General features: G+C 39.4%; 1 protein-coding gene across 1 annotated transcript in view; it reads left to right on the top strand.

Moving 5' to 3' along the window:
* Window positions 1-17,569, top strand: part of TTC29 (tetratricopeptide repeat domain 29) — a 95,096-nt gene that overhangs the window by 61,724 nt on the left and 15,803 nt on the right. Inside the window, exons 10-11 of the mRNA XM_033160929.1 lie at window positions 6,319-6,442; window positions 12,167-12,398. Of these exons, the coding sequence (XP_033016820.1) occupies window positions 6,319-6,442; window positions 12,167-12,398 (356 nt within the window). The remainder of the gene's footprint in view (window positions 1-6,318; window positions 6,443-12,166; window positions 12,399-17,569) is intronic.

Genomic DNA, 17,569 nt, shown 5'->3' on the forward strand with positions numbered 1-17,569 from the left:
AATATCAACAACCTCAGATATGCTGATGATACTACCTTGATGGCAGAAAGTGAGGAAGAATTAAAGAACCTTTTAATGAGGGTGAAAGAAGAGAGCGCAAAATATGGTCTGAAGCTCAACATCAAGAAAACTAAGATCATGGCCACTGGTCCCATCACCTCCTGGCAAATAGAAGGGGAAGAAATGGAGGCAGTGAGAGATTTTACTTTCTTGGGTTCCATGATCACTGCAGATGGTGACAGCAGTCACGAAATTAGAAGACGCCTGCTTCTTGGGAGAAAAGCAATGACAAACCTAGACAGCATCTTAAAAAGCAAAGACATCACCTTGCCGACAAAGGTCCGTATAGTTAAAGCTATGGTTTTCCCAGTAGTAATGTACGGAAGTGAGAGCTGGACCATCAAGAAGGCTGATCGCCGTAGAATTGATGCTTTTGAATTATGGTGCTGGAGGAGACTCTTGAGAGTCCCATGGACTGCAAGAAGATCAAACCTATCCATTCTCAAAGAAATCAGCCCTGAGTACTCACTAGAAGGACAGATCCTGAAGTTGAGGCTCCAGTACTTTGGCCACCTCATGAGAAGAGAAGAATCCCTAGAAAAGACCCTGATGTTGGGAAAGATGGAGGGCACAAGGAGAAGGGGACGACAGAGGATGAGATGGTTGGACAGTGTTCTTGAAGCTACTAGCATGAGTTTGGCCAAACTGCGAGAGGCAGTGAAGGATAGGCGTGCCTGGCGTGCTCTGGTCCATGGGGTCACGAAGAGTCGGACACGACTGAACGACTGAACAACAACAATTTAAGATACCTTATCAGGTATCAAAGCATTTCTTTGTGCATGATAATATTACTTGAGGGTATTAAGCAGGATTGGAAGTTGTATTGTTTATTTTTGCCTTTCAGAAAGGGTAAGGCATGGCTGAAAAACAAACATCCTGTCACATCTTACAGGCTAAAAAGCAGAAACCACAGAAAACTATAACATGCTTCAATAGGCATGCCACAGTGTAACCTTTCCAGAATTCTTCTTTAGAAGTTGTTATTTATTTATCTCTATCTCACTTTTTCCAGCTTTTAGCACATGAGTAAAATTTCTTGTAAATACAATTCAATTTCTATCACCCCAAATTATTATTATGTGCCATGAAAGTGTGGATTATGAGGGGAAATTGAAACACCTGGAACTTAGTGGGAAATCATTTATACAAACTAATGTTTTTGTCAGTGAATCCTGTGCAGTCATCCCAGCACAGAGTTGAGCGTATTCTCTAACGTGCTTACAGAGGTCATGAATGCACAGCAGCCCCCATTTGTTTCAGTAAAAGGACGCAAACTACAGATGCAAAGGAATGCATGGGGAGATCAGCTCCCTCCATTAAAATGCATGGAGATGCTTTTGGTTGTGAAGAGCTAAGTGTATGTATTGCATCTCCTTGGTTTGTTAACAATTAGTGTTCAGAGCAGGCTATTTTATTAATCTTTTGTTTTTAAGATTATGTACTACTTTTCAGCATGTTTTCAGGGCAGTGTACAAAATTACAATAATCACTATAGATATTGCTATTTTTCAACATGAATGTCCTGAATATGAGATGCAGAAAAGTTGAGGTTCTTCCAAAAACAGATTGTTTAATGTGTTGCTGGCCAAAATGTCCTTATTTTTCCTTTCTTGGAAGATATTGAGATGCATATCAACACACTTAAGCAAACAAACCTAAATAGATTTTTGAACATGCTTCCAAGATTTCCTTTATTGTCACTGGAGCTCCATCATAAAAAACAATAATGGCAATGCTAAGTGTACTTTGATCAATCCTTTCCCCACCACCACTAATTTTACATTTAGGACTACTCTCAGCAGCAAGAAATATGTAATAAGATTTACAATATAATGGAATTCAGAGGCTGAAGAACAAGCTACATATTTGTATGCGCATGGCTGTAAATACATGACTACTTACAAAGACTGCTGATTTCTTCCCTCACTATTTTCCAAAAACTAAACTACTGATAGCCTGTCCATCCTTTTGCTTCTAGAGGTTGTGAAATCAGGTGATAAACCAAAGATGAGTATATGGCAGGCAGATAGTGTTGTTATAGTAAGCATCCTTTTCTTTTTATTGAAATTGTTAAGGGACCATCTGGCAGATATCATAGCCCAAGATGAATTGCAAAAGTCTGATCTTTGGACAGGGATTGAACTGCTCTCTGAAACTAGTGCTCTTGAAAACAGAAATAACGTTCTTTAATGACAAGTAGTTTTTTGAAATTTGAACAGAAAACTATACAGTCATCTTGTTTTCAGATTAATATACACTGGTGTTTCCATACCTTTAAATAGCTGAGGCATATTTGGCACCTGAACAGATTTACTTATAAAGTGTGTAAGAGAAATTACTCACCTTCAGCAGAGTTTACACAACCTGTGTTTCATATTTTGGGAGTGCTTTCTGCAGAGTTGCAGTGAGAAGCCTCCACCTATGAGTAGCAATTCACCTGGATCTCTACACTGGGAATAACTGAATTATTAATTCACATCCAGTGCAGAGATGCGGCAGTATTGCCAACTTTCCAAAAGAGACTTAGAAGAATGCAAGTCTAAAGCAGCAAATCATACAGTGACTCCTTTGGAAGTGAGCATGTACAGTTCCCAAGATCCTGTAATTATTAATTAAGGTTTAATTGCTTACTTAAAGTCCTTTCATGGCACAGAGTTTAGTAATTCCTGTTATTTACTGTTGATGTTGATATGTGCCCAACCTAGCACCATAGTCTCAACAAAATGAGTCTTCAAAGTAGCCATTTAAACTACTGAAGGGCTAGGTATTTTTTTGCTAAAAGATATTACTTTGAATGATCACCTGCTTCCCTGCTAATTTAATTGTGTGTTTGCTAGCAACTGCTGATTCTGTAAGTCTTGATTCAGCTCAAAATTATTTATAGGAGAGCCCCGCTCAAACCCCATTTAAATAAATGAAGAAGATACAGCACAGTACTAGGAGGATTATACCTACTACCAGTGCTTAGATCTGTGCACTTGGTTCCAGTAAAAAAATGGAAAAAACTGTGTGCAGACAGGAAATGGATGGCATTCATTGAGATCATACCAACTTGCCATAATTTGGTTTGTGACTTTTATTTCTCCTTGATGGCCACATTGTTTGTGGTCAGGGGTCCCTTTACCTTTATCTTTTTTGAACACCTTTAAGAAAGAAGATTTAAGAAAGGACCCAGGTGGCGCTGTGGGTTAAACCACAGAGTCTAGGGCTTGCTGATCAGAAGGTCAGTGGTTCGAATCACTGCCACGGGGTGAGCTCCCATTGCTCGGTTCCAGCTCCTGCCCACCTAGCAGTTCGAAAGCATGTCAAAGTGAAAGTAGATAAATAGGGACCGCTCCAGCGGGAAGGTAAACGGCGTTTCCGTGCACTGCTCTGGTTCGCCAGAAGCGGCTTTGTCATGCTGGCCACATGACCCGGAAGCTGTCTGAGGACAAACGCCGGCTCCCTCGGCCTATAGAGCGAGATGAGCGCCGCAACCCCAGAGTCGGACACGACTGGACCTGATCGTCAAGATTCCCTTTACCTTTACCTTAAGAAAGGAGATTACATCCACCCTTAAATAGTTTGTTCATTCACTGAAGAAGTATTGAAGATAAAGGAGTTGAAAGCTTCAGGAAGTGAAGTGTGTCCTCATTAGAATCATCAGGTCTCAGATTATTAAATAATCTAATAAACAGATTATTAACTGTTTCAGTAATTTGGGAATAATTAATTCTTCATCAAAATGCCTTATCCTCCTTCTAACATAAATCACAGGTCTCATGTAAATGTAAGTTCAATGATCTGTAGGAATCAACACATGAAACCTTCCTAGGGAACATTCATCTATTGCAGAGGTATGAATTGTATTTTCTAACAGAGCCTAAACATATGTTTCATTATTATTTTTTTAAAAAAACTGTTTTTACCTCCAGTGTTTGTAGCTTATATCACATAGTGTGATGTTTTCTGTTACCAAGGAGTAAATGTAATTTTTAAAGCATCAGATTGCACCAGTATCAGAGAAGGCATGTGTGAGAAAGTGTAAGGCACTATTTACTAATATGATGAAATTCAATTGAAATTTTTAGCTCTATCTGGAAAACAAGACATAGATAACAGTCACTTCTGTCTGTTGAAGCTTCAAGAGGCACATTCTGTATGAATAAGATATATAATGAAATGAAATAATTAAGAAAAGTTTAGTTCAACTAAACAGATGTTAATCTGATAGTAATGCTTGTTTAGAGTTTGTTCCCTGCATAATCATTTGGCAGACTTGTTTCAATCCTGTTTTAATCTTGTAGCAGAGTTTTATTCTCATTGCAGAAATAAAGCTTTGCGTTGACATATTGCCTTTTGATTATAGAACAAATTAGTTCTTCTTTATTTATTTAGATAAATGGTATTTATTTTTTGTAAATGGAATATAGGTTCATGTAATGCTATATCAAAAAAGATCAAAAATACATCAAAAACATTTCTATTAATTCATTACATTAAGAAAACCTTTTTACATTTTCTCCTGTCACTGATTCCATTTGACTTATTACTTTCAGCTTCTAACCCACAAACGTGGTGGCACAATCAACAAAACCCTCAGTGGCTGTTTCATCTCTGCTCTATTTGATTTCTTCACTCTGAGTAAATGATTAAGATTTCATGCATTGGTTCAACCAAAATCTATGTTCACTCAACCACATCCTTTATTGATTACTTCTACTGCAAACAGTAGGCCAAGTGTGATATACATAATTGGACAGTTGTCAGGGGATGTGGGTGTTAACAGTCCTGTTTTCCCAGTTGGAAACTGGAATCACCTTGATACACAAATATTCTGCACAGTTTCATTCTCATTCTTTGGACCAAGGAGTACTTTCCCTCAGAATATATGTTTTTAACTCTCTAAGGTCTGGTTGAATGAATTTAATGATTATACCATATAATATGCTGTTCGAGTTGCACCTGTGCACTGCATATAGAAAACTAGAAAAACTGGAATTAATATTTGTCTAACATTTTAACCTTGTCCTTTAACTTATATAAATCAGTTCAGTTCTTCTGGGTGGAAATGTTTGATTCTCTCCCCTTTGAAAGAAAAATAGCCATCAAAATGTGACTCTGATTTTAAACTTTAGAAACCTTTTGACATATGGCAAATGTTTGCAATACATTTTGCATTCCAGGAATGTTTGCTTGCCGCCTTCTCCTGATTGTAATAAAATAAACACTTTCTATGGATGATAAAATGTTAAATGTTAGACTATTTTTAACCTCATGGAAATTTTGGACTGTAGTCCTAAGACTAAACTCAATTAGACTTATGTCTCAGTAGACACATGTAGGATTTCACTGTTAAGCACTTTATCAGTTTGTTACATTAGTTAGATCCACTTAATCATGTGGAGGCATCATGACATTGTTACTATTTTAGGTATTGTCTTCTGTTTTTATGTGAGGTTAGAGAACACCACCATTCATATTTTGGTACATAGATATCATACTATGTTGGTATATTTTTATTTCTTAAAGCTCAGGCTTTTGCTTCATAAAATTAACTTGAAACTTCTTCTTTAAAACAATAAGAGAACAATTCCCTTTGTCATTACCTATAAACTTTAGTTTCTACACATTTCTATATTAGGACTGGAGGTTTTGGCTCACTGGTGGCATGACATTTAGTTTTCTGCACTGCCACATTAGACACTCAGGTTCACAGCTAATATTAAGGTCACCAGCTATGACACAGACTCAGAAAGAGGAACTGTGTGATGTTTCACCCACAAACAAACTTTAGCATCTGGCTGTGTGTTGTAATGGCAGTGTGGAAATGCTTTGTTGTTAATATAGCTTGCTTTATTAAAAAATGTGCAAATGTCTTATCAATGTACATTTGCCAATATTCAGCTTAGGTTTGGGAATGACCTCAGGTTGTGTATATTGAATTGGGAATTAGAGGTAACACCTGCAATCTACTGCAAATGTGGTAGGTAGTATGACTCCAGCAACCCTTGGCTTACCCAGATAAAGAGCAGCAATTACATCTTGAAGGAGGCCATGGTGTTTATGAGCTCCAGCCTTCAAACTGTGATGTAGCTGCTGTGGCCTACAACTCTTCCACAAATAACACTAATAATTTCAAGCTACAAAATTTTGCCTTACAAATTTCAGTGCACTGATTGCTCAGCAAAGCTTCAACTATAATCAGTCACGGTATGATGAATTTGCTCCTTTGATGAATTTGCTCATTAAATGTTTATTTGTTGGTTTGTTTCTTAGTCTGGGAGAAGTGGAGGAAGCTATCAACTACATGGAAAAGTTTATGGCTATTACCAACAAAGTCAATCTTGGCCCAAGTCTAGTGGATGCATGTACATTCCTTGGAAATATTTACAACCAAAAAGTAAGTATTAGTTTGAGAAGTTCTATCATAGATTAAGGATAAAATCACCAGTGGATTCATATGATCTGATTATTAAATATAAGTATATATGTGCAGTTGCGACATGGTTTGTTTGTTTATTTTTATTAATGTTTGTTATGGATGCTTTTGATGACTTTAATATAACTTGGAATGTCTTATGTGCTTGTATGAAAGTGTGGGTCATAAATACTTTAATGCATGCATGAAAGAATGAAACGTTGCTGAAAATAATGTTTCCTAGCTATTTTTGTGCAGTATCCCAACAGTAGCAAATCTTGGGAGTACTTGCTTTAGATATCCCTAAAATGAAATGGGTGGGATTCAACAAATGAGTCCCGTCAGCAGAAGCCCTGCAAAAGGATTTCTACTTGCACAACAAATCTCAGGGTGGGGTTGAGGGTCATTTCATCTGGTATGCCAAAATATTTGCACTGATGAAATGATCGCCTTAGCATGATGTTGAATTCCTCCCAGTGATTTTAGCATTTTTAACTTTCAGATGATGACTTAATGCACAGTCTAACATAGCTGCAAATGCACAGTACACATTTGGAAGAGCTGCTGTTGACTTAGGTAGTTAAGATCCAAACCTTTTCAATCTAGCAATTTATTGAATAGTATAGAGGTATTGGCCTGCATACCAACAAAAGACGGCATTATCCTGGTTGTATGGTAACAGTGCATATCTTTCAGAAACTGGTTGGACATCTGAACCGTGGCTAGCTAGTCAAACATTTAATCTTATTGTTCTATTCTGATGCAGCTTCAGCTGTGACTGAAACTCCCCCAATGTGATTCCATTCTTCAGTGAGCAGGAAAGCTGATTTCTGCACTAGGCTATTACAGTAAACTACAGCCTTAAAATGACAGGCATCTGTGCTGCTTACTGCTTCCCAGCTTTTGAAGAGGGTAAAATATGGAATACTGGGCGGTGTCAGATGCAAACCTTAGGTGCTCATGATTCACTTTGATTGGTGCCAAAGTCTACACAATGTCAGATTTTCTGTTCATTGGCTTGTTTAATCAAGCCCTTTTTCTGAATCAGGAGCTGAAATCCCACTTTAGGTTATTTTTTTAATACCTGTTCAAAAGAGTTTTTTAGAGAATAGCTCATGTTCTAATGCTTTTCATTCAAGTTTGATTTGACTCAACTCCTTCATTGAGATTTCAGATTCTTTAGATCTGCCCCAACATCAGTGCTTTTTTCTAGAAAAAGAGGTGCAGGAACTCCCACCATTTTTTTTTCCAGAGCAGTAGCCTTGTTGGTATGTTTGGGGTTTTTTTATTAAGGATTTTCTTGTTTTACAAAGGTATATGCAATGTGTCTCTCGTATTTTTCCATGTAACATTTATACACATCAGTTTTGTTTTTTGAGACATTAGGGAGAAAAGGGGGAGAGAGGTGGGTGGGATGGGGAGATGGGTGGGGTGGGGTGGGGATGTTTCTACTTTACTTAATATATGTAGGGTTTGGTGTCAGCGTCGTTTGTGCTGGTTCTCTGTTGTTCACTTGTGCTCCTTTGGTGGTGAGAGAGGTCGGGGTTGGCGTAGGGTGTGATTGTTCATTTGTGGTTGGCTGTGGTGGTCTTTGGTTTCTTGTGTGAGTGGGGTGGGTGGGTGTTTTTGGTCAGGTTAGCCATATTGATTTGTATGCTGCCGGTAGGTTTTTGTCATTGTCTTTTTCGGCTGTGTGTGTGATGAAGGGGAACCATACTGGGGTGAAGGCTACAGGAAGGCGTCTTCTTCTATTTGTCTCCGTGTCAGTTGCAGCTTACTGGTTAGTTTTTCTAGTAGGGCTGTTTCCCATACTATTTAGTACCATTGGTCCATGTTTACTCCTGACCGGTCTCTCCAGTGTCTGGTTATGATGTTTCTGGCTGCTGAGAGTAAGTGGGTTATAAGTTCTTTGTGTTGTAAGTGGGCATTGTTGTCTTGGAAGATGTTTAGTGAGACCAATTCTGGGGTGGTTTCGAGCACTTGCTTGGTTATCTTACCTGTTTCTCGTATGATTGTTGTCCAGAATCGTTGGATTTTGGGGCACTCCCACCACATGTGGAGGTAAGTGCCTATGGAGGTGCACCCTCTCCAGCAGTTAGGTGAGGTTCCTGGGCGTATTAGCACTAATTTTCTTGATGTTAGGTACCACCTGTGGGTTAGTTTCAGGGCAAGTTCTTTTCTTTTCATTGATATGGATTTAAAGGGGGGTTTAGACCACATTCTACTCCATTGGGTGGGGTTGATTTCATATCCTATGTCCTCCTCCCATTGTTTTTTGATTGTGTCTAGGGGGTTTGTGGGATTTTTGAGTAGTATTTTCTATATTGCGGATACCATTCCTCTGCCGTATCCCTTTGTCATTAGGATGAGGTTTTCGAAGGCTGTCAGGGGTCTAGTTGCTGCTGATTTTACTGCTGGTTTGTTTAAGAGGGCATGTAATTGATGTTGTGCTAACCAGGGCATTTGGGTGTCTTCTAGTTTGTCTTGCATTTCCTGTGTTGTCCAAGGTTTGTTATTTTTTATAAAAGTCTGTTAGGCGATACAGGCCTTTGGTTTGCCAGGTTTTTATTTGGAGGTTTTGTGCTGCATGGTGGAATAATGGGTGGTAGGCCAGGGGAATTAGTGGGGATGGGGTTGGGGATAATTTGCCTGTTTCTGTTTTCCATGCTTTGAACATGGTTTGTGTGTATCTGTTAAGTGTTGTGGGGATTTTTCTTAGTTTGTTTGGGAGGAGTGGGTATGCTGTGGTGCAGATATTTTCGATTGTGTCCCTTTCTAGGTGTATCCATTGACTTGTTTCGTCTTCTAGTACAGGCATGTCCAACAGGTAGATCGTTATCTACCAGTAGATCACTGGTAGATCAGTGGCTGCCCCCAAAGAAGCTAAAAAAACTTTGGCTCCCCTAAAAAAAGCTCAATATTTTTGCCCTCCCTAAAATGACCTGAACCACCAAAAATAGGGCTTTCCTTCCTAAAAAGAAAAGCTCAATGTCGCTTTCCTCTTCCCCAAAGAAACTCAACAACTTTTACATGAACCCCCCCCCAAAAAAAGGGGGTAGATCACTGCCAGTTTTTAACTCTGTGAGTAGATCACAATCTCTTGGAAGTTGGCCACCCCTGTTCTAGTATATATGGGATTATATGACGTATTTGGTTGGCATTGTAATATGCTTCTATGTGGGGGATTCCCCATCCTCCTTCTGAGGTGGGGAGGTGCAGGTATTTGGTGCTTATTCTTGGTTTTTTGTGTAAGAAAATAAAAGAGAGTAGTTTTCTCTGCCATTTACGGAGTTGGATTGGGGGAATCCAGATTGGGAGGGTTTGGAACAGGTAGGTCAGATTTGGAAGGGTGATCATTTTGGTCATGGCTATTTTGTCTGAGAGGGTGGAATTCATGTTGTTCCATCTCTTTAAGTCTTTGTTTATTTGTTGCCATAGGGGTTTGTAGTTGTAGAGGTATAATTTGTTGAGGTTTTTGGTTATTTGTACCCCTAGATATCTGAACTTGGTGTGACAGTTTTATCTTGGTGGTGTTAGCAAGTTCTCTTTGGGTTTGAGGGGTGGTGTTGAAGCACATGGCTTCCGATTTTGCAAAATTTACTTGTAGGCCCGACACCATTGCAAATGTGTTGAGTTCTCTGATTAGGGAGGATGCTGTGTTTAAGGGATCTGTTGTCGTGACCATTAGGTCGTCTGCAAAAAGTCCTAATTTATAGGTTCTGCCTTTTATTTCCACCCCCTTGGTGTCTAACTCCCACCTTTTTTTGATGGACAACCCAAAGTTGTTGAGCTTTTGTTTTTAGGGGGAGCCAAAGATGTGGAGCATTCTTGGGGGGGGAACCAGTTTTTTGGGGGGAACGCTTCTCTGCCTGATCGCCCCAAGCCAGCATTGCTGCAGCCGCATTACATCAACTCGGACGCGCTACAGACATAAAGCCATGAGCGGCATGAAGCCTGAAGCCTCTGGCACACAGCTCTGGGCACCATGCTGCTATACAGCTGCCGGTACACTACAGAGAGGTACTGGAACACACCAAAGAGGTGTTGGAACTCAGTTCCGGTGAGTTCTGGCTGAAAAAAAGCCCTGGCCAACTGCCCAATTGGACATGCACAATTTAAAAAAAGAAAAACAGGAGAGTTAGAACATTAATTCCTATCAACTAACTTTTTTCATTATGCATGTGTTTCTCACATGAACAAGTAACATGGAGAAGCCTAGACAGTCCATAGTCCCTGGAATATCTATTTAGTAATAACTATGAATTAGTTCCACACATGTGTTTTAATGTTTCACTATATGCAGAAAGTAACTTTTATGAATGTGTTACAGATTAATGACTGGATGTATAGGATCGTCCCTAGTTTCTGCCAGTCTTGCTGCAGTCCCCAGCTGCACACCCCACATCATTTTAGAGGATTGCCCAATTATTGGGAATAGCTTTTGTTGTTTGTATTTTGCTCTACATTAACTGTGTTTGAGAACTATTTGGTTGAAGGGTGGCATAGACATGTGCTATATTAATGTTACTTTTTATAAATTTAGAATAAAAGTGGAAGGCTATCACAAAAATAGTTGTATTTGTTCCACTCTTCCTTTTGGTTTCAATCTTCCTCCAAGGAACTCAGGGCAGTACACATATTTATTTCACCCCACACCCTGTGAGGTAAGCTAAGCAGAGAGTGTATGAGTGGCCTAAGGTCACCTAGTAACCTTTTTAGCTGTGTAGTGATGTGAATCATGATCTCGCCAGTCCTTGTCTAGCACTGTCATCACAACACCCCAGATAAATGCTTGATAAAGTGAATTCAGCAACACCTAACGGCATATATACTGTATCATATATCTTCAGGCTATTTTCTAAACAAATTGTGTGGGGTTGAATTTCAGGGTTGAATAAGGACCTGAGTATCTTATTTAATGTTTATACTATTTTTCACCTAACATGGAGGTGCTTATCCATTTAGCATGCCCATTCTGCCTGTGGTACAGAAGAAGAGAACTGCTTCATTATTATTGCCTTTCTAGATTTCAAGTATACCTTTATGGCACACTTTTATTTGCAGGCATTTTATTTGTTTGTTTGTTTTGGCTTATAATCTATTGCATGTCAATGACTTGGAGCTGGTAACCATATTCTAATTATTCTGACTTGGTACATATTTGCTATATATTGAGTATGTTTAAGGGAGCCTTCCCATCTGATCTTAAAGGTTGTAGAGAGTAAGATTATGGGGGAGAGAGTAAGATTATGGGGGAAAGTGACAGTAGAGAGTAAGATTATGGGGGAAAGTGACAGTGGCAGTAATTCAGGGTTTAGCAATGATGATCCAAACCAAAAATTTAAGTGCCTCCTTCATGTTCCTTGCTTGCATTGGGAGAATAGGACTCCTGCTTTTGCAAAAGGTAAAGAGTAGAGTCAATAGCATTTTCCCTCCCCCTTTTTCATCAGATGAGGAAGGTCATTACAGGGATATAATTATCCTTTTAGTTACAGTACTTCCAATATTGGTCTGCTATTTAATGTTCTTTCCATTTTAAATGGTACAAAATGGAGTCAATAATGTAAAGCTGTAAATCCAAGGGTATCTATGACAATTACCCACTTTGTTGGTTCAGTATGCAACCTCTTAAAGGCTGCAAGTGGGGAAAATTAGAAATGCTGAAGTATTTGAAAACTGGAATGTACCTGTCTTTTCTTTTATTAGGGTAACTACCCCAAGGCCTGCGAGTATTTTGATCAGGCATTTGATACAGCAAATACTCTTTCGGACTGGGCTCTAGTGAACGAGGCAAAGGTATATTGTGGCATTGGGAAAGCTCATAACATGATGCTGAAATATAACAGGCATACAGAAGCTGCAGATTACGCCAACATCAAGTACCTGGTGGCCTGGAAGGAGAACCGAAGTGACATGTTCACTGACCCTTTTCCAGTTGGTAAGACACTAGTTATGAAACGCATTAGTGCTGCATTGTCCTTATGGTTAAGTCATTTTTCTTGTATAGTTTTATTAAATTACTTGCTGAGTTTAATCCTATTGGACTAACTTTGCCCTGGGTGGAGGTAAGACTTGAGTTTGCATGAGATTTTTTTTAAAAAAATTATTAAATAGGTCTATACAAACACAGACAATCAAGTACAATGGCTATCTTTGCAAGAGCTCACTGACATTGTTTTTGAAATTATCACCATTTCAAGCTTTGAAAACATTGGTAAAATAATTTCTTTCCTTGATACATTAACCAGGCCACATTCTCACAGGAATGTAACAGCAGTGTATTATTTCTCATGTGAATCTCAGTTAAACTGTAGCAGTTGTAACCAGCAGTGCAGGAGCAGAAGACAAACCTATGCAATGTCTCTCTTCCTTTCCCTCATCTGCCTGCAGCTCCCTCTGCCCCAAAAAGCCTTTCCAGAGGGTAGTAAGGGCCTACCAATCATTGCAGATTGTGCAGGCAGCAGGGGTGGGAGCATGAAATCGCCTGAAATCTGACACAGGAATTCCTCTGCCTAGTTTGAAGCAATTCCCAACTCCCACTGCAGAAGGTCGGGTAGAACCCTTAGATATTTATCTCTTTGATATGGAAGCAGGGCTATGGAATGACTTTTATGTAAGTGCTGGAAATATACAGTGGAAAACGTGCAGTGGTAAAGAACTCTAAAACTCTTTGTGTGCATATGTGTGGGAGTGCATATAGTAGCCTTCACCAAAGTCATTTCCATGGCATCTCGTAAGGATGAAAAAGGGGTCTGCCCTCTTATTTTACCTTGTCGGCTGGAATCTGCAAGGCCCTATCATTATAGATGACTCTGTAGCGGCCAATGTGTCCTTTTAGGATAATGTATAGAAATATTTAGTTATTCACATGCTGCATCTAAACAGTTCATTCAGAGGCAGATTTAGGGGAGCGCAACTGAGGCAAAGGCCAGCACTGAGAGTAGAGCACAAGAGCCATAGGAGCAGTGAATTTGGGCATCGCACAGAGCACCGCTGACATGTGAGGCCCCAAGGTCCGCCACTGCTTCATTTTCCATTCAAAAGCATACACAGCAGAAGCAGGAATCAGATTTGGATGAATCGTGAACCACAGCAGGAGGCTTCAGACACAGTTTGTCTAAGCTGTACTGGACTGATTTGGGGTGCTGCAGAGATCTGACTGTTTTAAACGGCTGTAGAGAATGTGTCTGCCGAAACAAACATTTCTCTCCTGCCCTATAAAAGAAACACCAGGGTAAGGGAAAGTAGGAGGGAGAGCCCTTTAGTGACTGACAAGTCTAGCTTCTAATTTGAAGGGAATTATTTTATGAAGGCTTTCCAATCCAATCTCTCCTAGGGATGTTGAAGTGATGTATTCCCTTGTTAATGTTTGTTCTGTGCTCTTTTCTAGTTCTGCTAGTAGTGCTTGCTCAGAAAATGCTGAATATTCAGCTCCTTCAGCCACATTGCCACCTGTTCCCACATCAAGTCCTCTCAAATTAGCTTTCCACTTAATTCACACCTAAAGTCACAGAAAGTGAGCAAAACACACGCCTTTGCACCATTCTTCTGAAATTTTGCAGGTTACTTTTCCCAGGGATGCTTGTTGTTTTTATAACAAAACCATTGCCCACAGAACCGCAGGGAAGAAAGCAAATCCTTTTTCAAAAAAAGAAATCATATTTAAAGATGCCTAGCACAAAAAGTGAACTTATTTACCTGTAATTTAGCATGCTTCTTACCTAGGGGTACCTTTGCAATGTATGTTATTTTCATGCAAATAGTCAATAAAACAATAGGGAAGATTGTTAAAATCCATTTTAACTACCCAAAATTGTAAGGATAGCCATTGCAGGGAAATACTGCAACTATCTATCTAAGAAGAAATCATCTCCTCAATCCACCATGCCTGATAATTTCATCAAATTCTTCCAAAAAATAATAAAGTTAGGCAGATTCTTTTTTGCAAAAATTAATTTTTTTAAGTTCTCAGCACAAAAATCCTGGACCTATTTGTCTATAATTTTTAATAGAATATTTATGTTGAGGTAATGGCCCTCTAAATATGGGCCATTAAGATAACAAAGGAAGTGGCTCTGTGCCAGAAAACTCCCCTTAGAAAGACAAAGAGAAGAGTTGAGTTATGAGAGCTAGAAGGTAGAAGCAAGGCTGCAGGCTGGGAGATAGAACCATGATTGATTCATGCTGGAATCCAAGGCTGCTGCTTTGGGAGAAGCAAGACCCACCTGCTGTGATTCCCTCCATGGTTTATTTACACACATATACAACCATATATCATAAAGGCACCATAGTCTTGCTGTCTCATTCTGAGGAAACATGAACCTGATTATGTGCCTGGAACCCCTGGAATTTTGCACTGCTTGGAAATTGGGGTAGCGTGTAACAATATATGTGTGTGCATGTAAAATTTTAATTCTATCAATGCTTAATCCTTTTTAATGATTTCCCCCTCTGTTCTAACTGTTCTTATTTTCTGATCAGGATTTGGCTTCAGAAGCCGAATTGGATAGCCTGTGTCACTTTTCTGAGTCAGTTATTTCCTGAAGCACCAAATCAGAGTCCCAATTGCATCTTGTGGCTGGTGTCTGTCCCTAACACGTAGTATCACTTCCATTAGAAATCCCACTAATAATAATAATAATAATAATAATAATAATAATAATAATAATAATAATAATAATAATTTGTTATTTATACCCTGCCCATCTGGCTGGGTTTCCCCAGCCACTCTGGGCAGCTTCAAACAGGATATTAAAAACACAATAAAAGATCAAACATTAAAAACTTCCCTAAACAGGCCTGCCTTCAAATGTCTTCTAAAAGTCAGATAGTTGTTTATTTCTTTGACATCTGATGTGAGGGTGTTCCACAGGGCGGGCGCCACTACCAAGAAGGCCCTTTCCCTGGTTCCCTGTAAATTCACTTCTCGCATTGAGGGAACTGACAGAAGGCCTTTGGTGCTGGACCTCAGTGTCTGGGCAGAACGATAGGGGTGAAGACGCTCCTTCAGGTATACTGGGCTGAGGCCATTTAGAGCTTTAAAGGTCAGCACCAACACTTTGAATTGTGCTCAGAAACATACTGGAAGCCAATGTAGGTCTTTCAGAACCGGGGTTATGTGGTCTTGGTGGCCGCTCCCAGTCACCAGTCTAGCTTCCGCATTCTGGATTAGCTGTAGTTTCCAGGTCACCTTCAAAGGTAGCCCCACGTAGAGCACTTTGCAGTAGTCCAAGTGAGAGATAACCAGAGCATGCTCCACTCTGGTGAGACAGTCTGCGGGCAGGTAGAGTCTCAGCCTGCGTACCAGATGGAGTTGGTAGATGGAGCTGATTTCCTTGAGGTGTGATGCCTTCTGAAAGGGCACCTCGTTTGCAGGTAGTTTCATTGCTTGAAACTAAACTGAAAGCTGTTCTCCATGAACCCTGAGGAACTTTTCCGTTTAAATGGGAATCCAAGAGAGTCGTAAGCTTCACATTGCAGAAACAACACTACAAGCTTTGTAGCTTTAACAGAGACAGCTCACTAGGCATCTGAGGCCATAGGAAGAGAAACTGAGGCTTAAGGTGCTAGCCATGGAAACTTTAGAAACTGAGGCAAAGGCCAGCCAACTAAAAGTGAAGCCAAGAAGAAAGAATCTGAAGTATGTGGGCTGCTGAGGTGACATATTAACTATTCAAGCCTACAAGACAGGAAGAGGGAGTGTTAGGAAAATACCAATAGATCAGTTTGGATGCCAATAGCAAGAAAACAAATAAGAAATTTCTGCTTCAGACCAAAATGCATTTTACTTATTCAGAAAAGGAAGGGGATTTGCAGTTGTTGGCGTGGGGGAGAAATTCCTGGTATTCCAGCAGTGTTACGGGGATAAAGAATGATTTTAATTCAAACTCATTTCTTGCACTCTGTTATTTCATCTTCTGTTTAATTAATAACCAGTTGTATAGTTAAGTGTTCCCAGCATATCTGGCATTTTTATTATTCCATTATACAAAAAAGTGCTAAGATTTACCCTCATTTTTGTCCTAATTGCAATTTATTGCCCCTTCGCTATTTTCCATATGAGCATTAAAACATCACCTATACTTACTTTATACTTTTCAATTAAATACTTTGTCTCTTTAGTTCAGCATACATTTTTAAAGTTTCTTTCATCTTTTTTATACTTCATTTATAACTTTGTCTTTACATGGTAGATCATTAGTATATTTCTTGAACAGTTTGATGCCCTCTGAACTTATAGGCACAGCACATAAAAAGAGGAAATTAGAAGATCAGTATTATTATTTTTAAACTTCTCTCTGATTACTGATTTGCTGCTAGTTGGTTTTTGGGGGTTTTTTTGAGAGGGGGAAGGACTTGAAAGCTTTTCTTTCATGCAAGTTCCAAAATACAGCACAACTGTTAGTTGAACAAAGGCCACAGTAGTAAGATTCTTCACAGTTACAACTGTCTACAATACCAAAATTCAGCATCACATTAACAACCTTCTACCCAATCATACCAAGATGGCTAGTTGAAATGAAAAGGCTGTTTAAATGAAGGCAGATGCTTGAAGTAGAGTTGCCATATGTCTGGGGGAACCCAGACATGTCCTTTGGGGGGGGGGGATAACATGTCCACCTGTGCAGATTTTTACATTTTAAAGGAAATGTTGGGGCTGGGGGAGGGAGGTGTGGTTCAAGCAACTTGGACTTGGGCTGATCTGTATGCCGCAGCTGCTGCCAGCCCAAGTCAGGGAAAGAGGCATGGAGTATTATTATTATTATTATTATTATTATTATTATTATTATTAGTTGAAGGGTCTCACTCATGCTGACTGACTGTTTGCATAATGCTATGCAATTGCCAGAAGAGTTGGCAATTTTCCCTTTAATAAGTTTGTATTGCACAAGTTCAGACTAAAATATTAAAATGTTGCAATGACAATGCTACACATGTGTAAGTAAACACAGAGCACCTAGCTTCTTCTGCTCAAGAAAGAAAAATAGGAGTGAGTGCCTGTTACAGATGTTTTTGAATGACACCCTTGGCTCACATGTCCTATTGCTCTGAAGACTAAACTGTATTTTGGCAACCAATGTATCCATGAAATCCTAAAAATAAAATTAC

This window comes from Lacerta agilis, chromosome 9, assembly GCF_009819535.1.
Source record: "Lacerta agilis isolate rLacAgi1 chromosome 9, rLacAgi1.pri, whole genome shotgun sequence".
In the NCBI taxonomy this organism is placed as follows: Eukaryota; Metazoa; Chordata; class Lepidosauria; order Squamata; family Lacertidae; genus Lacerta; species Lacerta agilis.